General features: G+C 49.7%; 10 protein-coding genes across 10 annotated transcripts; 4 read left to right on the top strand and 6 right to left on the bottom strand.

Moving 5' to 3' along the window:
- The first annotated feature begins 832 nt into the window (after nucleotides 1–832).
- Nucleotides 833–2,504, top strand: ASPBRDRAFT_39970 (HIT family protein). Its single transcript, XM_067624249.1, has 4 exons — nucleotides 833–1,358; nucleotides 1,562–1,673; nucleotides 1,919–2,360; nucleotides 2,425–2,504. Exons 1-3 carry the CDS (start codon nucleotides 1,011–1,013, stop codon nucleotides 2,188–2,190), a joined length of 732 nt encoding a protein of 243 aa, XP_067482016.1. The 5' UTR covers nucleotides 833–1,010; the 3' UTR covers nucleotides 2,191–2,360; nucleotides 2,425–2,504.
- Nucleotides 1,837–4,187, bottom strand: ASPBRDRAFT_39972 (tRNA (guanine-N2-)-methyltransferase). The gene is made up of 5 exons (XM_067624250.1): nucleotides 3,938–4,187; nucleotides 2,895–3,769; nucleotides 2,618–2,823; nucleotides 2,425–2,549; nucleotides 1,837–2,360 (listed from the first exon to the last, which is right to left on the bottom strand). The coding sequence occupies exons 1-5, from the start codon at nucleotides 4,049–4,051 to the stop codon at nucleotides 2,301–2,303; spliced, it is 1,380 nt and encodes a 459-aa protein (XP_067482017.1). The 5' UTR covers nucleotides 4,052–4,187; the 3' UTR covers nucleotides 1,837–2,300.
- A 428-nt stretch (nucleotides 4,188–4,615) lies between these two features.
- Nucleotides 4,616–6,328, bottom strand: ASPBRDRAFT_27768 (putative histone deacetylase SIR2; the record flags this gene model as incomplete). Its single annotated transcript, XM_067622430.1, has 5 exons — nucleotides 4,616–4,798; nucleotides 4,856–5,035; nucleotides 5,101–5,640; nucleotides 5,703–6,013; nucleotides 6,076–6,328. 5 exons carry the CDS (start codon nucleotides 6,326–6,328, stop codon nucleotides 4,616–4,618), a joined length of 1,467 nt encoding a protein of 488 aa, XP_067482018.1.
- A 225-nt stretch (nucleotides 6,329–6,553) lies between these two features.
- Nucleotides 6,554–7,928, bottom strand: ASPBRDRAFT_172081 (ACL4 family protein; the record flags this gene model as incomplete). Its single annotated transcript, XM_067619724.1, has 2 exons — nucleotides 6,554–7,302; nucleotides 7,372–7,928. 2 exons carry the CDS (start codon nucleotides 7,926–7,928, stop codon nucleotides 6,660–6,662), a joined length of 1,200 nt encoding a protein of 399 aa, XP_067482019.1. The 3' UTR covers nucleotides 6,554–6,659.
- A 244-nt stretch (nucleotides 7,929–8,172) lies between these two features.
- ASPBRDRAFT_63380 (RWD domain-containing protein) lies at nucleotides 8,173–9,362 on the top strand. The gene is made up of 2 exons (XM_067628418.1): nucleotides 8,173–8,437; nucleotides 8,521–9,362. Exons 1-2 carry the CDS (start codon nucleotides 8,371–8,373, stop codon nucleotides 9,156–9,158), a joined length of 705 nt encoding a protein of 234 aa, XP_067482020.1. The 5' UTR covers nucleotides 8,173–8,370; the 3' UTR covers nucleotides 9,159–9,362.
- A 100-nt stretch (nucleotides 9,363–9,462) lies between these two features.
- Nucleotides 9,463–11,201, bottom strand: ASPBRDRAFT_39978 (LYR motif-containing protein). Its single transcript, XM_067624251.1, has 4 exons — nucleotides 11,158–11,201; nucleotides 10,782–11,095; nucleotides 10,549–10,709; nucleotides 9,463–10,482 (listed from the first exon to the last, which is right to left on the bottom strand). The coding sequence occupies exons 2-4, from the start codon at nucleotides 10,828–10,830 to the stop codon at nucleotides 9,781–9,783; spliced, it is 912 nt and encodes a 303-aa protein (XP_067482021.1). The 5' UTR covers nucleotides 10,831–11,095; nucleotides 11,158–11,201; the 3' UTR covers nucleotides 9,463–9,780.
- A 139-nt stretch (nucleotides 11,202–11,340) lies between these two features.
- ASPBRDRAFT_193467 (E2 ubiquitin-conjugating protein MMS2) lies at nucleotides 11,341–12,020 on the bottom strand (the record flags this gene model as incomplete). Its single annotated transcript, XM_067620623.1, has 5 exons — nucleotides 11,341–11,401; nucleotides 11,457–11,536; nucleotides 11,599–11,724; nucleotides 11,797–11,876; nucleotides 11,948–12,020. The coding sequence occupies 5 exons, from the start codon at nucleotides 12,018–12,020 to the stop codon at nucleotides 11,341–11,343; spliced, it is 420 nt and encodes a 139-aa protein (XP_067482022.1).
- A 501-nt stretch (nucleotides 12,021–12,521) lies between these two features.
- Nucleotides 12,522–18,004, top strand: ASPBRDRAFT_120232 (putative endosomal peripheral membrane protein (Mon2); the record flags this gene model as incomplete). The annotated part of the gene is made up of 6 exons (XM_067617332.1): nucleotides 12,522–12,599; nucleotides 12,659–12,725; nucleotides 12,788–12,961; nucleotides 13,009–13,215; nucleotides 13,276–13,364; nucleotides 13,421–18,004. 6 exons carry the CDS (start codon nucleotides 12,522–12,524, stop codon nucleotides 18,002–18,004), a joined length of 5,199 nt encoding a protein of 1,732 aa, XP_067482023.1.
- Nucleotides 18,005–18,208: 204 nt separating this feature from the next.
- ASPBRDRAFT_39981 (vacuolar protein sorting-associated protein 26) lies at nucleotides 18,209–20,718 on the bottom strand. The gene is made up of 5 exons (XM_067624252.1): nucleotides 20,172–20,718; nucleotides 19,589–20,061; nucleotides 19,502–19,526; nucleotides 19,287–19,403; nucleotides 18,209–18,826 (listed from the first exon to the last, which is right to left on the bottom strand). Exons 1-5 carry the CDS (start codon nucleotides 20,389–20,391, stop codon nucleotides 18,603–18,605), a joined length of 1,059 nt encoding a protein of 352 aa, XP_067482024.1. The 5' UTR covers nucleotides 20,392–20,718; the 3' UTR covers nucleotides 18,209–18,602.
- A 2,408-nt stretch (nucleotides 20,719–23,126) lies between these two features.
- ASPBRDRAFT_27774 (gluconokinase) lies at nucleotides 23,127–24,015 on the top strand (the record flags this gene model as incomplete). The annotated part of the gene is made up of 2 exons (XM_067622431.1): nucleotides 23,127–23,423; nucleotides 23,563–24,015. 2 exons carry the CDS (start codon nucleotides 23,127–23,129, stop codon nucleotides 24,013–24,015), a joined length of 750 nt encoding a protein of 249 aa, XP_067482025.1.
- Between the last annotated feature and the right edge of the window lie 477 nt (nucleotides 24,016–24,492).

The raw sequence follows: 24,492 nt of genomic DNA on the forward strand, positions 1-24,492 counted from the left end.
ACTTAATATCGGCGTCAGACAGCACGACCGAGGATAGGAGTTTGTTGATTCCATATGATGGTATTTCATTCGTGATGGTATTAGGCACCTCTTGCATATGTTTATGAACGGCATCTTGTTGTTTTCGGTTGCGGACGTTTGCATCTTCGCTTCTTCCAGGGGTGTCTGGCGCACATCTGGTTTTGTCTCCTGCTTTTTCTTCGATTCTCTTCATTTCTGGTAGTATCTGGGTTGTTTTCGCACTTGCTTTGATACCTTACATAACCTTCTCCCGTCTTACCCTGTGTGACTTCCAGGCGTCGGACATTTCAAGGACGGAAATTTACTCGCTTCTTTTCATTTTTGGATCCAAAGTTCTTGTTCATCGGCGTCGGGTACACTTCGGACATATTACACAGCTCCCGCAAGACCGTGACGATCTATCTGATACCGCATTATCTTGGTCAAGACGTGCGGAATGAGCCAATGCCATACAGCTACGACAATACACATCGGGGCATAGACCCAAGGTTGAGAGAAGGATGAAAAGGGGCTCGTTTTTGGTATTAGTGTCTTTTCATGTTGAGTTAGCGGGAAGATATCACGGATAGAGTGGCAAGGATTGCGGTAATGTGCGTTGAGGGTGGTTAGTTTAGCCTTCAACTACCGAGAAGTTTGTATACCACCCTTTGATGCTACTTGCAGATCACCTATAAGCCCTTCTATGTAAGCATTTGTGGTTAGTACGGGAAGTGTCCCAACTCCCAGTGACTAGGAACCGAGGCACCGAGGATCACGACAAACGAGTAGGCGTCTCACCCTTCAACCATGTCTCCTTATCTTTCTGCACAGCAACCAAATCTTGCATTTTTACTGAAGAGATATCCCCCAGCGACGGTCAAATTCCCTCGGCCTCCTAGCTTTAAAGCACGGGCGCATATTTAGCTAGTCGCCCGTCGCTCCTAGGAAACGGGACCCAGTCCATCCATCCATCCATCCATCCATCCATCCTACCCAGCAACACCTTAACCATGTCCTCAGATCATCACCAATCATCATCATCATCCTCATGCCCCTTTTGCGCCATCGCTCACACATACCCGCCCATCCCACCAACGACATTCCTCCGCCCGAAGAATTCCACCCACGATGATCATCTAAATTTAGTGGCGCCGGCGCCCACTAGTCCTGACATTCCTTCCCCGGAAACAATTACCGGGCCGAGTTATTCAGACCCTGGCTATGTTCACCTCATCTTGTCCACTAGGCATGTCCTTGCATTTTTGGATATCATGCCTTTGACGAGGGGGCATGTTCTGGTTGCGACGAGGGAGCATTGTGAGAGGTTGGGCGATGTACGGGTGGATGTGGGGAGGGAGGTACGTTGCTGATTAAATCAATTCTAGTATTGTGATTGACTGTGCTTGATTGGAATTGGGTTTGGGTTGCTATGTTGTGTGTGTGTGTGTGTGTGTGTCTGTCAATTGTCAGACTTCATGACACTCAATGTCACTTAGTTATTTACTATGACTACTACTAGTAGTAACTACCAATGACTGACTGACGGATGGGATAAATACAGATCGGCCAATGGCTTCCCATCATCTCGCGGGTCGTGATGCGAACGCTTTTCGGCGAGGAAGAGCAAGGGGACTTTAACTCGTTGTGGAATTGGAATGTGGTGCAGAATAATGGTGAGTTTCGGTTGCTACGTACATACTACTTACTATTATCGATCTACCTATCTATCTATGTCTCTGTCTACTATCTGCGCATGCTATGCTTGTGTAACCTTGACGGATGGCGATTTAGTTTGTCGATCTTATAGGTTGTGGAATATGGATATCTGCATGCTTTGCTGCCATATTTGCCATTGGGCGTTTTTGTTAATTGTTTGATTTGGTATTTGATGGCTAATGAATGATTATGAATTGAATAGGTGTCAGAGCTGCGCAGCAGGTCCCTCATGTTCACTTTCATGTTATTCCGAGGCCGCCTGATCGGCCGGCGGAAGGCAAAGGAAAGGCTCATTTGAGTTATGTGATGTTTGGACGTGGGCAGAGGGAGGATTTGGATGATGAGGAGGGAGAGAGTCTGGCTAGGTTGTTGAGGGAGGAGTTGGCGAGGGAAGTTGAACAGGTGAGGAGGGAAGAGGGTGTGAATTTGGATGGGGAGTTCGGGGGATCTGAGGTTAGGAAAGGGAAGCTTTGATACTGCTTGTCAGACTATAGATCTTAGATTATGGTTGTTTTGTAAACTTGGCGGTTGGGCGTAAGAGTCATTGCTTTTGTTTGATTTTTCGTCTTCTATTCTAGCGTTGGTCATGAGGCAGAACTTTCTCTTCCGGATTTCGAGCTATCGGGCGGGTTCTTCATGAAATACTGATAGAAGATTAAAAGGTTAGTATTGTATAGCTGTATTTGTGTGTGGATGTGCAGGGCATACCTTTCTTCTAAACTCATTTAGTTGGTCGGCGTACACTCCCTGAGCATCCATTTTTTGCCGGCCCTGTGAGACATCTGAGACTTGTCCTTCTGGTAATCTTCGATACGTGATGAGGCGACGAGACCCTGATCGAAATGTTAGCCATGCGCATAGTCTCACACATTGTCTGGAATGACTCGTGATATGAACTTACAGCTGTAGAATGGCTGGACAGATACGTTCACGACCTCCAGATTCGGGTGCATCGGAACCGCCAATTCAACCTCCTCATCATTTGCCGTTGGCATCCACATGGCTAGGCGTCCATTCGTAACGAGAGTCCTTACGGCAAAGTTGAGAATATCGTTGAGCATGGCTTCGAAACCGTAGGGCTTCTTAGGTGCAATATATCCGGGTCGACTGGACGTATGTTAGTTGAGATCCAAGTCCGCAGAACATGAATCAATGAGCAAGTGTGTATGGAGACATACTAGTGAGCCGGAACACCATCGATAATGACCTCTTCGTTCTTAAGACCCTCACGTCTCCCAAGAACCCTGAGTCCCTCACGGATACCATAGGGCGGATCGCAGATGATGCCATCCAAGAATTGGGCTGAGCGCAAAGGCGTATTGGTTAAATCGGAAGTAAAGACATCCATGAATCTCCCAACCATGTTGTACTGCTGAAAGTTCGACAATACTCCCATCGTACCACCCCTCTCCATCATCTCCTTACCTCGGAAACTGCGTCCATCGATATCAGATCCGAACGTTTCAGCCCCGAAATGCGACATAGCCACCAGGAAGCTCCCCGTGCCAACAAACGGGTCATAGAAGAGCTTTCCAGGCGCAGCATGTGCCATGTTAGCCGTGATGAGCGTCAATTCCGCGTCCATAGAAGTTGTGCTGATATAGCGTCTCTTCTTGAGATCATATTTATTGACAACATCCCGGCTACTATTCGCAATCCAGCGTCCAAAGTAAATGACCTTTGGCTCTTGTCCCTCAGGACGAGGCGTTCCAGGCGAGTTCAGATCCAATCCGAAATCCTCGAAGACCCAGAAATCCTGATCCGGGTTCTTCATGCGAATAGGGCCTTTGAACCCGAGGAAAGAAAACGACTGGATGATCTCGCGCTTCTTCTCACTGCTGCGCTTTCCTGCAAAGCTGTCAATGGTGAACCGAAACGACGAGTCCCTGTACTGCGCCCAGCGATCCTCCGTCCGCCCGCGGACGTCGGCGTAGACTTCCTCGAAGTTGGTGCCTTGGCCCCACAGCTCGAAGATATCCTTGGCTATAATGCTTCGGGTAATCACTGCACGAGCTGCCGCTTCATCGGGTAGTCTTATTATGCAGAATGGGGACTGGTGGTGGTAGTTAGCCGCATGTACAAAATATAGACGCTGGATAGTAACTGGTGCGGGGGACAGGATATTGATTTTCATATCTTCACGCGGGGCAAAAGACCGCACAAAGTACGATGGGTATAACTATCGGGTCTGAGGGACATGGGAATCAGATTTCGAACATACATTCTTATCATAGTGTATAAATTCGACTTTCACGCCCGCCAGGTCAGCCAGTGCCTGGATCTCTGGTTGCCGAAAAGACTCATGGGCCTGGGCGAAGCGAATGAGATACTCCATTGTCGGTTGCACTCACGCTCGCCACGTAGTTGAAGGCGAAATCAAGATTCAGAGATAGTGGTACAGAGCGAAATTGCCTTCAGAGGAATCTTTCTGGTTCGCTCTGATATGCTGGGTGTTCTTGTCTTTAGTTGGCCGTTGACAGGAGCGGAAATGAATTTTCTTTTTGATCCAGTGGATTGGATGGGTTTGGCCGGGAACCCGCCATCTTCTACCCAAGATGGTCTACAGATCTTCCACCCAGCCTAGAAAAGCTACTGTGACTGTACCACTTATAGTAGTAATTATACTGGAGTGAGTATATAATAATATAGCGAAGAAAAAGTAAATGATATAAAATTAGCGGTTTATGAGGCAGGCTGATGCCAGTGAAACAAAACATAAATACATCGAAGCAGCAAGCATACTACATGCGGTATACAGCTATGCACCCAATTAACCATCCCTCGTACATACTGAGCCTCCCAGCAATATGACCCACAGAAAACTGTTCAAATAAAGACCCAAACTGACGCCATCCTTGAAATCCACAGAGCCAGAGATGACTAGGACCAAACGCCGCCGCTATGCGCCGACAACCTTAAACACATGTCGTGACTCGTAACCCTCCACTGGAAGCACTTCAACCTTCTCGTCTTCTGGTATCATCTCATGCTTCAGTTCCCATCCAGCTCGACGACAGAGCTCAGACACCACCACGTCGCAATCGCCGAGAAGGTCGATATCAAACTCCGTATGCGATACAGGCTGAAATCTTGTTAGTAAAACCCGGAGGCGCATGAGCGCAAGGAAAATGTGACTTACGGTACGTGAGATATAGATCTGAGGAACTGTTCGAGGCAGCACGCCCGGAACCTCCGCTACAGGCGCTACCTTTAATGAAGTCCCAATGACAATGACGAGGTCCACCTGATCACGGTCATGGTGCAGCAGCCGGCGACCGAACTCATCAGGAAGATCTTCTCCAAAGAATGTAATGTCGGGCTGAAGATGGGTTGAAATTAGTATATGGTAGGGAACAATTGCACGGTGTCTGGATTTCCACGAACCTTCATGACACCAGGAGTGGGGATCTCGTAGTCGTCATCAGTGCTGTCCCCATCATTGTCCTTGCGGTTCTTGTGGACTCCGTTGCTGTTCCGCTTCCTCTTAATCCCCGAATCTTCCGCGATGCGCTTGCGGCAAGCGTCACACTGAGGGATAGCTCCCTTCTTGATCTCATCGAATATCTCATCACCCTTGACCTTGTACTGACATTTAACACAGGTAGCCGTGGCGAACGACCCGTGGCATTGCACAATGTTTTCCGGGAGGACACCGGCATTCGCCTCGATGTTATCGATATTCTGAGTATAGTTGGTCAATAATTTCCCCTTATCCTGCAGGACACGGATAAAGGCGTGGGTGGGCGAGAACTTCTTCTCGGTGGGTAGGATGTCCTTTGCGATCGAGAAAAAGATACTGGGATCCTCTCGGAACACGTGAATGTCAAACACCTCCTGGGGATCGCTCAGGCCTAGATGCGCCAACTGTGAATAGAGACCAGTGTCCTTTGATCGGAAATCGGGTATTCCGAGACTAGTAGAAATCTGAGAGTATCCTATCAGCACACGTTTCAAAAAACGGATACCAACCCTCTTGATCAACATACACCAGCGCCAGTCAAGACGACGATATTCTTGCTTTCCTTGAGCAACTTGACCGCATCATCGATCGTATTATATTGTGGGAGCTTCGGGCGCCTGGAGAACTCGCGCGAAATCGCGATAGCCAGGAGAGGATGGAAGGCCTCGTCCGGCGCACCGTCTAGAAAGGCTGGGGGCAAGATGCCAAACGCAGTACACAGCTTCCTCGCAGTCACTTTGTCCTGACCCAGCGTTTCTTCGACAAATGCAGCCTTACCAACCTCATGGAGTCGTTTTCGATAGGCGACGGCCTCTTCCAAAGTACAGGCATCCGGTACTAAAACAAGGGGAGGACCCGGTCAGTGCGCGCATATAGAAGACATTATATAGAGTGCTTACCACCCTCACGGAGCTGATCGTCGCGCAGGACTTGGATAGCGTCTTCGTACAGAGACTGAGTCTCCCACTCATCGCCTGAGCCGTCGCTATCTGTCTCATACTCAGACTGAGTCACTTCTTCCCTCGCAGCGGTTGTATTCTCCGTTGCGGTGCCGGCCTTTGATACTGCGGAGGCCATATCAACGGCTTCCACCTCAACCACCGGTGCCTTCAACGAGGAATCCTCCCCACTGGGCGCTGAAACAAGGTCCATCCTGTATTGGAAGATGGGACGCTTCCAGCAACCTCTATAACGACTCCTCACTCACATTGAGCTATTTGCCACTCGAAGTCGAACTGCCGGAATAAATTTGGCTCTGGTTATCGTCGGGGGAAAGCGGTCGGATCCTACTTTATCCGGCGCCGTCTGCTGATTGAGAGACTATCGCAGCTAGTTAGACTACTAGTTACGTACTTATAAGCTAGGCTACTGCTGCATCGCAATCGAAGTCCTTTGAATAGTCGTAGGTTGGATTGGAAAACATGCCCTTTTATATACTGGTATCATGACAGAGAACTTTCGTAACAATCAAAGCATGCAACTTTTATGAGTCAGCCATCTCGTGATCGCCATCGGATTCCACCTCGATCTCTCCGTCCTCCCAATCTTCCTCCTCACCCTCCTCGGCCTCATCGTCATCTATGTCCTCGCCGATCTCCTTGTTCATCTCTTGAACCAGTTCCAGTGCATGTTCTTTGAGTCTATCGTCCTCATATTGAACGAGGTCGTACAGCGTCAAGCTTTGCTTGAGCCATTCGCGGCTAGCCACGAGTGATGCATGGCGCCTGGCCTCTGGGGTATTGCCGTCCTCTTCGGCATCCTTGGGTGCTTGTTGCTTCCCGGCTAGGAGCTGCAGACACCATCCTCCAAGGTACCATGCCTCCACACTCTGGTCGTCTTCCAAGATCAGGCGTTCCAGCACCTCTAGAGCCTCAAGCTCCATGCCGACTTCCATCAGGAGGCGGGAAAGACTAATTCTTGTTGCGAAATCAGGAATGGACAAGTCCTCGGGTGGTAGGTCTTTCCAGAGTTCGAGACTCCTTGTGAGTGCTGCTTGAGCCTCTTCTGTCCGTAGCTGCGAGATCCGGATTGATGCGAGGGTCTGTAGTACTTCGGGCGCATTCGGAGCGACAAGGAGGGCTTCTGTGATGAGTGATTCGCAACGACTTTCCGCATCTTCTTCCCACCTATTGACAGTCAGCATCAAGCGAGCTCTTCCAAGGAAGGGAAGAAAGATAAATGGGAGAGTGACTCACGAGAGATCAGTCATGTAGATCTCAGCAACAGCGCATAGGGCATTCGCCATCTTGCGCTTTTTCTCGGCCAGTTCAAGCGCTTCCTCAGGTCCAGGCTTTTGCTCGAGCTGCTGGATAATATGCCTGAGCGACGACACTCCCTTCTCGAACCACTGAACGCTGTCCTTCCCACCCGTTTCGCTCAATTGAGCTAGCCATAGGAACTTTTCAGCACCACCACCTTGAGCCTCAGGGATCGTGCCATTCGGGTCGAGCTCGATGGCACGCATGAAGTGTTGTTTCGCAACATCGATGTCGCCCAGCTCAACGTAGATCTCTCCAACAGTATTTAATGCTACTAATTGAGAGGGAGAATTGTCCGGTGCATTGTTCAGGGCTTGTTGAGCTAAAGAAAGGGCCGCATCCGGTTGACCAGTCTGAAGCTGTATCGTCGCTTGCTCAAGGAGCTTAGAGGGGTCTTCGTTCATCTTTTGTTTCGAAACTGAGCCGCCAGCGCCCAAGACGGTCTTTGCGCGAGATTTGGAGGCCTTCTTGTTGTGAGGTCTTGATTTTCCCATGATCTATAAGCTGTAGCGGAATTGTATGTCAAACGTACTTGAAGGAGCTATTTTCGGACACAGGGTAAAGGGTAAAATATTTTCATCAACAATAATATTGAGTGCAAATGGTTGAAGCTTTGAATTTCAAAAGGCGGAGCATAGAAATTCCCTTTTTCGGGCGGGACAAATTTGGGCGATTCCTTATCTGTTTGCCATGTTTGCATGTGGGATCGCAGCGTATTCTACTTACACACCTACGACCGAGGAATTCATTCACCAAGCACGAGCCTGTCAACGTTTAGACCATACGACTAGGGACTACTTACCCGGTCTCTTCGATATACCATATTGTTAGACTTTCAAGTGTCTGAATCTTGAAATTCCAGCCATTCTCCTTGTCCCTGAAACCTAGAACCAAACAATACCCCTCCAGCCCCGCCGGCGGCAGAATTGAAGCAGCATGGGCCGCGAAGACCAGATTGAAGAGCGCGAAGTGCTCGACTCTATCTTTCCCGAGGAAATTACAGGTGAGAAGCCGTCGCCATACCTTTTTGCCAGCGTGATTTCAAATTCGTCGAAAAACAAAATGGCTGACCGCACCTCACCCCAGATATTTCTGATACCTCATACCGGATATCAATCGCTCTGGACGCGCCCGAAAATGATGTCGAAGAAACGGAGCAGCCTGTCCTGCTTCTGCAAGTCACATACCCAGAAGACTACCCGGATGTTGCTCCGGAACTAGAATTAACTGCGCCTCCGAACGCACCGAAACACCCCCGACTAGATATCAGCGAGGATCGGGACCGGCTTCTCGAAACCTTGCAACCAACCATTGAGGAGAACATGGGAATGGCTATGGTATTTACTCTGGTTAGTGCATTGAAGGAGAGCGCCGAACAGCTCATGGCGGAGCGTGTTAATGCCGTTCACGCCCTGAAAGAGATGGAGGCGAAGAAGGCGGAAGAGGAGGAGAATCGGAAGTTCCAGGGTACTGCTGTTAATCGGGAGACGTTCTTGGAGTGGCGGGATAAGTTTATGAAGGAGATGGAGGAGGAAGAGAAGAGGAGGCGCGAGGAGAAAGAGGCCGAGGAGAAGAAGGCTACCAAGAAGGGTCCGGGCAAGGAAGAGAAGAAGCTGACGGGCAAGCAGCTGTGGGAGAGAGGTCTTGCTGGAAGGGCAGACTTTGATGAGGATGAGGAGGATGGTATGCCGGCTGCTGTGGAGAACATGAAGATAGCTGCTTAGAAACTTGGGATCTCTCGATGAGGTTTCTGGCGACAATATAGTTCTGTGCTCGATGGGATCGATCCACCAAAGGTTGGCATCTCTTAAATTATTATACTGTAAATAGTTTATGCTTCGTCACCAGGAAGCTACCTGGTTGGCGTTGAGCGGGTACAGCTGATTGATAACCAACCAATAAAGTTTTAATGAGCAGAAAGCCTACGGAAGCATTTGTCTCATACCGCATAGCACATGGAAGCAATATTGAAGTCCTGTGAGGCGTTGTATTCGGCATGAACTATGTGTTGGCTATGATCGTACATGCGCCAACCACTGTTCCACTATACACACGTACCTTCCATACCTTCCGTTTCCCAAAGCATTGTTGGTAGTCTTGACCATTTATAAGGGAAGGCGAAATGCCGGAGAAGCTGCGTACCCCATAAACGGCGGTAGATACGCCAAATTTAGCACTCAGCATGGATGCCGGAAAATTCTCAATGACACCCTACTGGCAGCGTGAGGGCGTGACCGCTTGATGAGGCCGACGGCTTTGGTCCATAAGGCCAGAGTGCTGGACAGAAGAAATCGCCAGGCGCAAGCTTTGTGCGGCTGTAAGAGTCCATTTCTCCCGAAATTCAATTCATCCCTCACTCGATTGTTTCATATCGTGTTGCCCTGCCGAGAGAGTCCCTTTTTCTTCCGTTGGTTGCTTCCCGGCTTGCTCAACCCGTTGCTTTTCCTCTTGTTCCGCCAGCTTGCGTTCCTCAAGAACAACTTTCCACATAGCTTGCGCCAGTTCCTTGGTCTTCCTATCGCCTTCTGAGATTTGTCCCTGTACCTCTTTGAGTGAGACTTTGACCGGCCCAGACCACTTTGCGTCTTCCTTATGACCAGTTAACAGATCCCATTCATCCTCGTCCCTAGCCATCGGCAATTCAGACTCAAGCCTTTTTAGGCGCTCCATTCTCTTCCAGCGTCTCTTGAGTTTCGAATCCAGCACGGCGCTAAGAAACTTAGGCTGGGGTTTCTTGATAAGCAGGAACGGGAAACCACGCGCGTTCACGAGCACAGGAACTCGACGCTTCCCATTGACTACGGGCCGAGGTCGTGCAAGTATAGAGGTAGCATTCGGATGTCGTTTCGCCGTCAATATTCGGTATCGTTTATTTGCCTCTTTCTTCAGCTCCTTCCGGCTAACGGGCTTTACCGGAATAACCTTTGCTCGTTCCCTGTGCCATTCGGATTTCTGTCGCTTTGCCGATTCACTCTCCGAGATGAGCTTCCTTATCCGTTGAACGCCATTCTGATCGCCTTGCGATGCTGAGTACAGTAGGTCAAGAGCCTGAGTGTTTGCGAAACCGCGGACTTTAGATCCTGAATGGTCGATTTTGAGCTGATTTCAACGCACCTCGTAGCCTGCCTTCAGGGAATTGGCTGTTTGCGACGGGCTCTGAAGCGTTTTGTATCTGTTGAATCTATTTTGAATGTATGGCTTGCACGCCTTGAGTTCGGAGGGAGAGTGCGGTAGTTTGGCGCATTGTCGGAGAAGCGCTCGGTAAAGTGCCAAAGCTGTCAGGCGAATGATGGTCAGTCGCACTCTTGTGGCGCTCATTAACAAGACACCTTTTTCATCAGACTTACTTGCGAAACGGTGAGCGGAAGATTGTTTGGGCACAACTAATCTATGCATTATCGAGGAGGCAGCATAATCCTGAAGACCAAAGTTCCGGACTTAGTCGGAGACATGTGACTGCTCCGGAAATTTGGCTATGTCACGTGTACCCAAATGATATGCTCACACTGCAATTAATCTCTAGTATGAACTACTGCTATCCGATCTACAACAGGCGAAGGAAGGAATCCGCTTCACAGATGTTCTATGTGCTGATCATGATCTAGTATCTTTCGCCGATATTGTCGCTTCTGAAAGTCGTCAAAATATCAACGAATACCCGCTAAAAGCCAATACTTAGTTCGGCAGGTATAAAGTATGGCGAAAGCGGCACATGGTTCATACTGAGCAATGTTCTAAATCGATGAAATTGCAACTAGGCTTCAAAGAAGACCGCGCCATGCTCGCCGTTATGCATAGACTGTACATGCTCTAATAAGCCATTGAAGAGAAATGCAGATGAACCTGACTTAGAAACCAACCATATACTCCGCCTTCAAATCCCCAACCAGTCATGATACCGTCATTCTAGAAGTTCGAGCCTTCCGGAGGCTGCGGAAGCTTCTTGTGCTGGGGCAGGGCCATATATCTGGGAACTATCAATATCAAGACACCGATGGCCTGAAAGGCAGGGTGATTAATACCTTCTGAGCTCGACGAGAATTGTTTCCATGGTATACTCGCGCTTCCACTGAGCCAAGCAAGGCAGCTTGGTAGGGTCGACCTGAACGGAGTGAGACAGGAAACATTTTACATAGTAGCAGTCGAGATAGGACGAATCCTTACCTTTCCGCTCCGGCCATCAACGCATGGCAAATTGACCCTAGATACAAATTGGATGGTAGGAGGGTTGTCGGGGTAGTCCGGGCCACAATGGATGTTGACGCTGTAGATTCTGTTCTCGTGGACACTCTGCACTCGTTCACCGTGTCAGTGATGCTCTTGTAAAGTATAACCGATGCGAGTGGGAAGCTTTGGACGAACGTGAGGGGGGCCAAGAATAGTGCCGTTCCAGTTACTCATCATCATGTCTTCTCCATCTGCAAGACCATAAGAGCATGACTCTAGGTTACAGCAATAGGAATACGTCAGCGAAATGGGTCGTCTATGACTATATAGGTAGAATAGCACATACCAGCTCCCAAGCCCTTCTCACCCTTCTCCAGCTCTTCGAGCAGTCTGAAGTTTCTGGGTACTTTAGCTGCCATTGTGCGAGTAAGAGGCAGAACTAGGACAAATGTAAATAAACGTGAGAAGGGAAGTTGTGAGGGAGACGTTTCGATCCTCGGGGCGGAGGAGGGGCACTGTGACCTTATCCCACTTCCGGCCGTTAAGCTGGGCCTGCGTATCTGGTCCCGCCGGGTGCCTGAAGAATTACCGCACGTGATGATAACGGCGGTATACATCACGTGATAGATCTATCTCCGCGGGTGCCTTGGCGCTCCCCAAGATGTCACTCCTGATGCCATTGCTTCTACGTTGTTTTTATTGAACCAGTCATTGACTGCTACAGCGGCAGCAGTATTATATGGATGCGGCTTGTCTCTAGAACATATTGGTCTGGCATTGTCGTGTTCCAAGTGCTTAGCTTTGTATTCCGTTGTCCAACCAGCGACCCTACCACATGAAGCCACATCTGCCTAGTGATACTACTATTTGATCGTTAGGGAGTGGCATCGGCCATGTACTGACCTAGTACTCCCGTGGAAATGTCCTCCCAATTTTTGCAGACAGAGCTCTTGAACCTGATTCAGGAATCCAAGAGGAGAAACTCTGATTTGCGTAATGTATGTTTAATCGCCCTATTTAAAGGGATACGCAAGCGCCAGTACTGACTAAGTTTTAGGCGGCCGAAGAGTCCCTTAATGAATTGAAGGCATTGCCTTCTACTTCTGAAGCGCAAATTTCCGCGGGTAAGCTTTCACAAGTCACTGGATTCCACCTGTACGAAGAGTATACACTGATCATTATATAGACTTGTTGCGCAAACCTAAGTTTGCGAACCCATTCATCCTTGCGTGCCACAGCCGCCATGCGAAGCTTGCCGGCATCGGCGTCGTCTGCCTGCAAAGGCTAGTGGCTTCACGATCGCTGCCATCTGAGAGGCTGAAAGATGTTCTTGCTGGGTTGAAGGAGACAACGAACATGAGTAAGTTACTGCTTACAAGCATTACATTCCATACTAACATCGCAAAGGCTTGGATATCCAGCTCAAAATATTGCAGTCGTTGCCTGCTTTGCTGCAGCACTATTCCAACGATCTAGGAGGAGACCTGCTGGTAAGCACTCTAGAGATTTGTGCTACTCTGCAAGGAAACAAGATGCTTGCAGTCTCTAGTACTGCCGCAGCGACATTGCAGCAATTGATCGTGTCGACCTTTGAGCGTGTTTCAATTGAAGACAGTCAGTGATTATGTATTTCCTGTTCCCTCTAATGCGACAAAGGTCTGACCGGAGAACCAGAGAACTTCGATAAAACCACTCCAACGACGACAGTTAAAGTTGATGGGAACCCTGTAAACATAGGGTACTTTGCATACGATGCTCTGCGGGTAAGTGGCCTTCCACGAGAGCTGATATCATTGTATGCCTAACTCGATCATACAAGGTTCTGGATGACCTCTGTCGACTCATTGATGGCGAACCCCTGTACTTTCTTCGAATCAAGTCCCTCTCTTCAGCGTTCACACTTGAGCTCATTGAAAGCATCCTGATTAACAGCGGCAAACTCTTTGTTGTTCATTCCGAGCTAACGCAGGTTTTGCGTGTTCGGCTCATGCCACTGATCGTAAGATATCTGTCCGAAAGGCATAGCTTTTCGCAGACTGTTCGAGTCAGCCGCATTCTCTTGGTGCTCCTCAAGCGCCATATGTCTCTCCTTCCTGCGGAGTGTGAGATGGCTCTTGGCCTCTTGACGCACCTCCTTGAGCCAGACGGAAACTCCCCTTGGAAACGAGTCCTCTGCATGGAGGTCTTCCGAGGCTTGTATGCCGAGCCAGGTCTGGTACGGCTTATGTACTCCCTGTACGACCGGGATGACCGGAGGAAGAACATTCTCAAAGACCATATGGCCTCTCTTGTCCGCCTAACTTCCGAAAAGCCCTCTTTGATTGGAGTCAGTAGCCGGTCGACTGTGCCTTCCCGAGTTGAGCATTCGAGATCTATTACTGAGGAGCAGATCACGCTCGAGGCTGGTGGAGTCGCTGGTGTCATCGGAACCACCGTTCCATCCACTGATACTGATGTACCAGGGATTAGCAGTCAGTGGAGTGTGGTTCGCACGCCGTTTATGGAGTTGCTTGACAAGACTGATGCTCCTACTCCTCCTGACACGTATATCTACAGTCTTGTGCTGAACTGCATCAGTAGCTTTGCTGAAGGACTCGCAAAATTCATACTTCCCTTAACGGTACCCGATCTGAAGCAGAAACGGAGAAGTCGTGTCATGAGCCCCCACCCAGATGGTGGTTCTTCTCGGCCTTCCCAAGAACTTCAGAGGGCGAATTCCTCTAAAGGCTTGCAACACTTAAGTCCTAAGAAGTCCTCTGTACCGATCAATCCCCTGCAGCTAGAATCCCATCCACAACTTCCCGCAATACAAAGCTGTGCCGGAATAATTGAGACTTGCTGGCCTGCCATTCTCGCTGCCTGCTCAACATTTTTGTACGCCTCGCTGGATGATGACTTCTACCACAACCTTGTCCGATCAATTCAGAAATTAGCCCATGTTGCCGGTCTTCTCAGGTTATCTACGCCCCGCGATGCTCTTTTGACAACGCTTGGAAAGGCAGCCATGCCTGCAGACGCGACTGGCACGAGGCCTGCAGGCACTGCAGCGACTACCACAACTACTTCCCAGTCAAGTAAAACATCAGATGAGAAATCGAAAGGGTCGCAGGCGTCGCTTGCTAGTTCTCCATTACCGGCTGAAACGTCCAGTGCGCCTTCTGACGTTGCACTTGTGTCCCTCAGTACACGAAACCTCCTGTGTTTGCGGGCGTTGCTCAATTTGGGCATAGCTTTGGGTCCTACCCTAGACCAGCCGGCCTGGTCGATAATACTAGGAACCCTTCAGGACACAGATTTGGTGATCGGCATGGCTTCTACGAAGTCACAAGGATCAACTAGTACATCTGGGGAGATTGGGTCTGCTGCTGGTGTCGATGTGCCTAAAGCTAATCTCAATTCTGAGATACTGGCTGTGCAGGCAGCATCGGCTAAACTGCTAGAGAGTACTAGCGAATACCCCAGCAACTCATTCCAGGAGATCTTAACTGCGCTCTTAGATCTTTCTGGAACTGCTGAAGAATCAACGCAAGATTCAGCTGAAGTAACAGATACCGTTCTCTCACCTCAATCGCGCTCCCATTTGATGCGCAAAAACACTCACCGCGTATCTCGCTCCATGGGAAAATCGAAAACGCAAGATGAACTTCTAAAGTTTGTCCTTGAGAAAGCAAACGAACTAGCCCGGGCAAATCTCGAACGGTTCTCATCACTGGCTGATACTGACCAAGACGCCTGGCAACTTCTTACGGGAAGGTTGATATCAAGCGCAGCGGACAGGTCAAACATCCAAAAGCTTCGTTCACGAGCCAACGAGGTTCTTAATGACATTGTTTTCCAGACACTGAGGCAAACGGATACCGGAGATGTCTCCGAGCGGAATGCACGGCAATTGAGAAACCTCCAAACACTCAAGCTTCAGGTCCAACTGCTCTACGATTCTGGTGGTTGCTCGGTAGGGTCTCCTTCAGCGCCCGTCGCCGAAGTTCATGAACAGAGTTTGGAAACACTAAAGAGCATACTCGAACAATATGCTGAAACTTTTGTCGATGGGTGGTCCGTCGTTTTCGATCTCATAACAAGCGTTTTTGGCGAAGCGAATGGCACCGAAAAACCAAAAAAAGGGCGTCAGCCATCATCGACAGCAAATTCACCTCGGCTTGTTCGGGTAGCTTACAAGTCTCTGCAGCTCATAGCTTCCGATTTCATTTCCTTACTTCCAGTACCCTGTCGACTAAGTCTCGTGGATTCTTTTTCAAAGTTTGCCTTGCAGCAGCAGGATTTCAATATCTCATTGACAACCACATCATCTTTCTGGAATGTTTCGGACTTCCTTCAGGGACAAATCGAACAATTTTGCATTGAAACTCACATTGACGCCTCTGTGACTGAAGACACCCTTGCAGGGCTAGCCAAGGGGGAGGATCCTTCTGTATCGCGAAACGCTCTGTGGCTATTGCTCCTTCTACGGATCGTCGACCTCACGACGGATAGCAGGCCAGAAATTCGGAATTGCGCTGTTCAGACCCTCTTGAGGATATTCGACGCCTACGGTCAACAACTGTCACCCAAGGCATGGCGCTTGTGTCTGAACCGTGTCTTATTCCGAATGGTGGAGGAAATAGAGACCGAGCTCACACATACACGCGAGGAAAATAGCAGTCGCACTTCCGACGATCTCAAGGCGTGGACTGAGACTACGGTTGTCATGATAAAGGGAGCTTGTGATCTTATCACTACTTTCTTTGAGCCCATTGTTCAAGACGATCTATTCGATCAGTCTTGGGAACGGCTGCTTGAATATTTCCGGAAGTTGATCAGCCTACGGCTTCTTGAATTCAGCGAGGCTGTCTACTCTAGCCTGTCAAAAATCCTTCGTCGTGTGCAGGCATCTTGTAGTCTAAGCACACAGGCCTTGCGTTCTGCTTGGCTGTTATGGGTAAACGGGCACCCGGCAGATAAGGAAGATCTACTTGACTTGGAACAACCTAATCAAGAAGCGGCAATAGCATACCTCGAGTCATTCCAGCAGATTTATCGGCTATATAAGGATGACCTTGCTGGGGAGCAGGTGAGCAGCATCCTCGGACATCTGCGTCTTCTCGCTTGGAATTCGGTGTCCCCCCGGTACTCGCCAGACATTGATCGCTCATCGCGCCTTCAAACCATGATCATCGAGTGCTTGAAGACACTATGCCTTGAAAAAGACGACTCACAACCAGACATCCTATTATGTCTTGCTGATTTTGCGGATGCACCGTTGTCAAAGTGGGACCCTGCAAATGACTCAAGACGACCGACTTATCTTGCCTTCTCTAAAGCTGTGATAGAGCTACTTAGCTGGTACATTGCTGAGCACGGTATCAAGAAGGACATTTTCACGAACGGCTCGCTAGCTACGGCCCTAGAACATCTCGCAAACCCTATCGTCCAAAGGTATGAGTGGTCCGGGAAGGATCGGGAACCGAGTCTCTGGAGAAAGTCAACGACGGCCTCTTTGAATGTTCTCCAAGTTGCAATCCCTTACGTGGAGACACAATATGGCGACTCGGAACATCCTGAAATCACACACTTCTGGAAGAGTGTTAACGACATTGCAAGTGGTGTTGTCACTGCTCGAGGTTATCGAACCACTTCAGCTCCCCGGACCACCATCCTGGATGATGAGTCCTTTGACGTGGGTGCTTTTGAACGACTGAAGACACTGATCATTCCATCACTTGGGGCATCCGTGATCCCAGACTCAATCCGCCGGGACTTTTCCTGCGCCTTGTTGCACTCGTCCTTTATCTACCTTCCTCAGCGCTTCGACATCCCCGCCAAATTCCTCCAAGACCAACCCCTCAAAGACATATATGAAATACGACCTGGAAGGACATTCGAACCCCCACCCACAATACGGACCAAAATGGCATACGCTGTGATCGACACGCTCTTCGAACTAGCATCCTCGCCTTCGGAACAAGCAACGCAAGCCGCTGACAACAACACCTCCGAACAACGAAACACCGCTCTCGTCCTCCTTGCACGCTCTATCACCCCATACCTTATCCTCCGTTGTGCCGTGTCCCTGAAAGGTTACATCGCAGACCAACCCCTGCGCGGCCTGATGCCACAGCCCACGCCCGCACGCAGATCCCTTCTACACCTCCTCCGCGGCATGGTAGACCTGCGTAGCGAGCCGTCGGCGATCCCTCCACCCAAGCCCGCGCCGAGCGAATCAGCCCCCGCTGTGACTAGTTCTGAGTCTGACCGGGATCACAAAAAACACCTTGCATGGATCTACCCGCTCGTTGTGCGGGCCGTGCAAGTTGCGGGGAAGGAACAAGACGATGGTGAAGTGCTGCATGCTCTCGGAAAGATTCTCCAGGAGGCTAACGGTGGCGGTGCTGGTTATTATGTATGACATATAGAATTGACTTGTCATTGCTCATATGCCAGTTGCTGTTGCTGTTGTTGTTTCTATATATGATGTTTTAGCTCGTTGGGACATACATACTACATAGACGATCAAGCCATCTAGCGAGCGTTGTTGTGTTTTAGTTGTTCCGTTGCCTGCATCTGCTCAAACTCTGCCTGCTGTACGATTACGGTCCCCAATGGATTCTAGGTTCGATAATAGTTTGTGTTGCCTCATGTCTGAAATAGTCTTAGATGGAAAATATCGCCGTACAAGCATTCTGCCACCATATAGGTAGTAGTAATGGCTATCTATACCTGGCAAACTTCCCCCATGTCACCGCGAAATTTACAAATAGAAAGGGGTTAATCGAATACGGAACGAAAAAGAAAATGATTGAGTAATTTTCATGTTGCTGAGATTTCATCATAACACAAGGAGGAGAAATACAGCCAGGCATAGGTTAATACACAGAAGGGTATAATGGGTAAGGTTAGGTAACATCAAACGGAAGCCTGACACAGCACAGCACAGCACAGCAGTAGCAGCTCACGAACAAAAGACGATCTATTTCGCTACAGCATGAGACGCAAACGGATTGAATTTACGCCGCCGAAGCAGGAATTTGCTGAGTGAACTGAGGCTGGGTGTCGGTTCGTCCGGGGCCGGCTGTCGCAGAACCGGCGGGCAGCTGTTGCTGTTGCTGCTGTTGTTGGAGAAGCTGCTGCTGTTGAATCTGTTGCTGCTGGGCGATTTGAGGGGTAATAGCGATCTCGGGGGCTTGACGGTAGAGGACGATTTCAGATTGCTTGAAGTAACGGCGAGCGTCTGTATAGCAGCAGTAGTAGACCCAGGTTAGCAAGTAAAGAATGGGCTTGTAATGATGTGACGATCGAAACTTCGGGAACGCAAAGAAACGGGAGGGAACTGGGGCCGGTGGGGCCACCACGCGAGACCAGAATAGTTTGAGGTTTAGCGTGGGGGTTAGTCACGGGGGGAAATACCCCCAACTGTGGCCACTGGCCACATTGCAGGTTTTCGGCCCGATTAAGGGTTCCAATAGCCGACCGGCTATTGAACGGGGTGGTGGGATGCCGTGGGATGATGGTATAGCCAGAGCCAGGAAGTGGGCCGGCTAGCTAGCCACCACTGCTTTGCAACCCAAGACCTGGACTCACATGCGTGGGATGGCAAAATGGTGCTCCCACGCCAGGCGGGATTCATGAACGGCAGTCGCAAAACAAGGGTAAAACGCAGGTGAAACGCAGATGGATGCAGCATCACGTACCTTCGTCGATAAGCACCAGGCTGAGGTAGTAGCGCGTGGAGTACTTCTTGTTCACGTCGCGGAATGTCGGGGTGAGGTCGAATCCTCCAAGGAACAGACGGATGGGGATGGTTTCACCTGGAAACAGGTCAGAAGAGAAGCTCAGTTGTGATAAGGCCACAAGTGTGACGTGTTGCGATGCCTGAGAGCCAGATGAGTCCGAGCCACCAACTTACCTCGGGAAGGTGATCCATCCATGATCTGCGTGCAGCGGGTTAGTGCTTTGAGCGTCATGCAGCGATTCCATTTGCATGCAAACGTACCTCGAAGCGCACGAGCGTCTCACTCTCGTTATACTGGTTTGGTGGAGATCCGGTCGTCTCACGACGGATGATGGAAAGCTCCATGTGTTTGATCTTCAAGCGCACAAGGAGGAAGTAGATGCGTCCTACGATGACATCCTTGAGGTGGTACTTGGATTTTGAGTATTCGAACTCAATGTGCAGGCAGTCTTCGATACCGACATCCATCTTGATGGGGCTGTTGGTCTCGGGGGGCATGCGATAGGAGTAGACCCAGAGGTCCTTCTCCCGAATCACGTCCGCCATGCGCCTGGATACTGTCACGCGGACAAAGTATCGTAGCTTGACATTGATACCGTTGTATGATTCGTATTGCTTCTCGATATTCTTGAAGTTGAACGGGAAGGTCTGGGGGTGCTGCAGTTCTCCAGGAGCGGCGAGCTCCTGTACCAGCGACAGGAATTCGTAATGGTTACCGCGGTCATAGAACATTTCTAATCGGACAATTGTGTGTTAGCATCGAGACTCAGAGCCTTAGAGCAACCATGTAGTTGACATGGTGATGAGCTATGCCCGCCCCCTCCTGAGAGCCATTGTTCCATACCGATCGTGCCAATGAATTGCACTTTGATGCCTGTGTGCTCCAAGCGCTTTCCATCCTTAGGTCTGACCGTCACAGCACCCTTGACAGACTCTCCGTCCATGTAGAGGGGGACCCTCTCGCGACGGCCCTTGTCGAGCTTGACATCAACCGTCTGACGCTCATCGCTGTCTTCGAGGACCACATCGATGTCGACGGGAGTGGAGAAGAAGAGGGAGGTCATCGTAGGCGAGGCGTTCGAGGGAGAAGGGAGATATAATAAGTTCAATCAGCTGGAAAGAGCGCAGTGCACTAGGTGAATCGGCCTATGGAATGCGATATCACACAATGGCCATGTCGCACTCAGCTTCATCTGGTTAGGCGGCATCCCGACTGCCTGGCGGTGGGCGACCTGGCATATCACTGCTTATGTAAGCGATACTATGTCATCCCCAACTAGTTATACGCCATCGTCACTACAAAAAACCACAACTAGTGGGCACCCATTAGAAGAGAGAAGCTCTGCTGTTAGAGGCCTTGCATAAGTACAAAAACTGGAAAGGCTGTACTACTTTAACTGACTGCGACAGGAATGCCATACCTGTTAGGCAAGGGAGAACCGGATGTGTCAAGTTAGGAGGACACTGCACATCCATACAACCAATGACGCTGACGGAGAAATCTACCCTCTATGATCGAGGCAAGTTTGTCCGTCATCAAGGGTTGTGCAGCATATGACCGATCCTACGACAAGACTACGAGAATGAGTCGGACGCCAGCGCATGCTAAACCCACGGGCTTTGATTGAACATTCATCCACCACCTGTCGGTCAGGAGGGGTAACCGTATCATCTGGCCAGCACTGTTACATCTCTGTGCGCATGCAGACTGCTTTTTATGATTGATGGCAGTCTAAGAAAGACCGTCATCGGTCACACAGTCAACAGAAACATTTGTCTATTGGTAGGAATATGCAAAGAGCCGCGGACCCGTAACCTTAATTGGTATTGCTTGGAAACATGTTTCCGTGTCGTTGGATGTATCTACGGAGTAGAGTATCTCGTGCAGGCAGCAAGTCTGCCTAACTCCTTCCCAGGAAGTTCGTTCGTCGGGGAATTCGACACGCATGCCAGCGATCAGAGTTTCCCCAGACTGAGCCGCGGCCATCCATCTGCACGCCACCGTTCCAAGCGGTGAGTATGCAGGATCAATCAGCGGGTGCCAGATATGTCCGCATGGTTTCTAACTGGTTCCTGAGGAGAAATGGCGGTCTTCCGCAGCTTACTTTTTGCTTTTCTGAGTCCATGGCTAGCAGGGTAACACAGAGACACAGCAAAGTTCCAGCGAAAGTAACACTCGTGAGTTGAAGACCTTGATTTGACCTGTCGTCTGGGCCCAGTTAGGCCTTACTAGGCAGGCTTGATTACCGTGAAGGGCACGGGAACGGACATCGGCAGGTTGAAGGTTCTTTGTTCGCCAGTCGGATGAGGGAAGATGAAAAATTGAGCTTGGCGCGGGAGACGATCCTGTAAACTAAGTAACTTTGACCCTTATCCGTTGTTTTATCTTATCTGCAAGGAATGGGGTAGACATTGAAGCCTCTGCTATTGTCCTAGGAGCCACTCTGGACTTTCAGTTAGCCATAGTATATGCCTGGGGCCCTGGAAAGCGCACCGTGGAAAACGACCCCTTTGGGGGGATGGTGACCCAATACCGCGTTAGGAATAGCGTGGGGGTTCGAGCCATTACCCGTCCCGATACCGTCAGAGACCAGAAACAGACGTACCAAATTACGGTTCCGAATCCCCGGTTGCAACAGACCCAGTGACATCATGGCGGGATGGCCGGACAAGCCAGCTAGCATCATTCATTGGTGCGACACGGGAATTGAGGGATACAGGATGTGATAGCCTCGCTGAGCTGACTGATCCTTACCGGGCAAAATTCCCCTGTATCCTGCTGCTGAAGTGAAGTTGAGGAAATCAGGGGGGGAAGGAGAGCGCGCGTACTTTTTCTATCTTGCTGGCTGTATGGAGGTGTGTATGCGACAATACGGAGAGTTGTTTGCTACCGATCGGATCTCCCGCTAATGACCAGACCGCCGGACTCCTGAAAGTGACTTTGACTGGACTTTCTCCTTCGATATTGTTTCTTTCCCCCACTCGCCCGGACTCGCCCGTTTCGCTGCTCAATATGCGCCCCCCACTCGGAGTGCCCTACTTATTTTGCGTCTTGCAAATGGTTGCAGCTGCTTTGTGATTCGACGGCGGATGTGGTTGAAACTGGTCCCGATTCACACAAGCCCATGACGATGCGGTTTGTTTGGGGGAGGTGGAAACCGTTCTGGCAATTTCCGGCCCCAACCTGCTCATTCATTACTCAAAGCCGGCTCTCATACTTACTCCGTATTTGAGTTGCAAAAATCAAAGAAAATCAAGAGAAGGAAATATTGAGAAATTGGCAGTTCCAATGAGATTACGGTGCCCGTCTTTTGACCCACTTGCATTTCATACTTGAAGGAGATTTATTGCTTTCTTATAAACTTCCCTGAAATCTATCTATCATATTTTATGATCTAATTCCCCTTCCTCTTGTTGGTTCCTTTTTCCCTTTCTTCTCTTCCTTGCTTCCTTTATAGTACTTATATACCCAAGTCACTGTCGAATCCCCATTACCCCATACTATTCAAACCACTCACCTCACCGACGACCACTATATTCAACCACCAGCACCACCACCACAACTTCTCCTCATTTCTCGTCGGGTGACCACTTGCGCGCGCTATAGGCTATTCACATTCACCCACAATTATACATCCCATTGCTACTTACTCCTCCCGGGTGGATAAATTGAACTGAAATACAACCCTATTTATCCCACGGTTCGCAAGGACGTCATACCTAAATTCGGGGCTCACCCTCACTCCCTCACTTCACCTCTCGCAAGCTTTCTACTTGCTCCACCACCACCACCGTCACCATGCTCTCCGCCGGCGAACGGCCGCAACAACCTGCCATGACCAACGCAGCCGCAGTAGTAGATTCCACACGCGGTCCCGTCAGCAAAAGCCCATTGACCAACTCCGTGGCCAACTCCATGTGGGGAAGCACCAGCAGCAGCAACAACAACACCACCACCAGAACTACCATCACAGCACCGCAGGCGGAGCAAATCCAACACATCTGGGTAGTGACGGGGCCAGCAGGATGCGGGAAAAGCACAGTAGGCAAGGGGATTCAACAAGCACTTAACATTCCGTTCTTAGAGGGTGATGATGTACGTATAGCCGTTACCTACCCTAAACAACCCAACCCTACATGTCATAACCACACAACCACACAACCACACAACCACACAACCACACAACCACACAACCACACATACACCCAACTAACAAAGATAATCAAACCAACAGTTCCACACCCCCAACAACAAAGAAAAAATGTCCAACGGTATCCCCCTCACCGACGCCGACAGATGGGACTGGCTCATCTCACTCCGCCAAGCCGCCATCGAGGCGCTCTCCCCCTCCGAGACCAACAACTTCCACCCGCCCTCCGGCGTCGTGGTTGCTTGTTCAGCCCTGAAGCAGAAATACCGGGACGTGATGCGCGTCGCCGCGTACGGGTCCCCCTCGGTCCAGATCCATTTCATCTATCTCAAGCTGGATGAGACCATGCTGCTACAGAGAGTCATGAATCGCCAGGCGCATTACATGAAGAGTAGTATGGTGCAGTCGCAGTTGCAGGATCTGGAGGAGCCCAAGGGCGAGTGGGATGCTTTGACGGTGGATGTGCGTGCCTCCCAGGCGGAAGTGCAGACTGAGGTGTTGGAGTTGGTGAGGGATACGTTGGCGAGGTATCGTTGATAAGAATTATTAATCCCTCACTGACCAGTGTCTTTGTGCATGATTGATTTCCATTTATGGGGTTTTGTATGGAGTTGGGTATGATATGATGTTTGCTTTCTCATATGCATTTTTTGGTCTGATCTATCATTGTTTGATTGACTGGATGATTGATATTGATTGATATGGGAGTTTGTGACTCTGGATTGAAGTTGCATTTTCATTTTTGTCCCGGTTTGTCGGTTGATACCTACCTATGTCTTCTTAGCTACAAATGACTTTGCTTAGAAATGTCACACAAACATTGCATTTGCTAGTTCATACTCCTACGACTTCTTATTGTAAATACGATAGTGGGGATGGAGATTCATAACATTGACATCACGCTGAGTTTCAATTGGGTGGCATCGTCTACTAGCTTAAGGATGGGGTGGGGTTTGTAGTAGGCAGTAATGGCCAAGATTTGGAGAAAGAAGGACCCCACTACTATCTTTGTAT

Source organism: Aspergillus brasiliensis (assembly GCF_001889945.1).
Source record: "Aspergillus brasiliensis CBS 101740 unplaced genomic scaffold ASPBRscaffold_3, whole genome shotgun sequence".
Taxonomy (NCBI): domain Eukaryota; kingdom Fungi; phylum Ascomycota; class Eurotiomycetes; order Eurotiales; family Aspergillaceae; genus Aspergillus; species Aspergillus brasiliensis.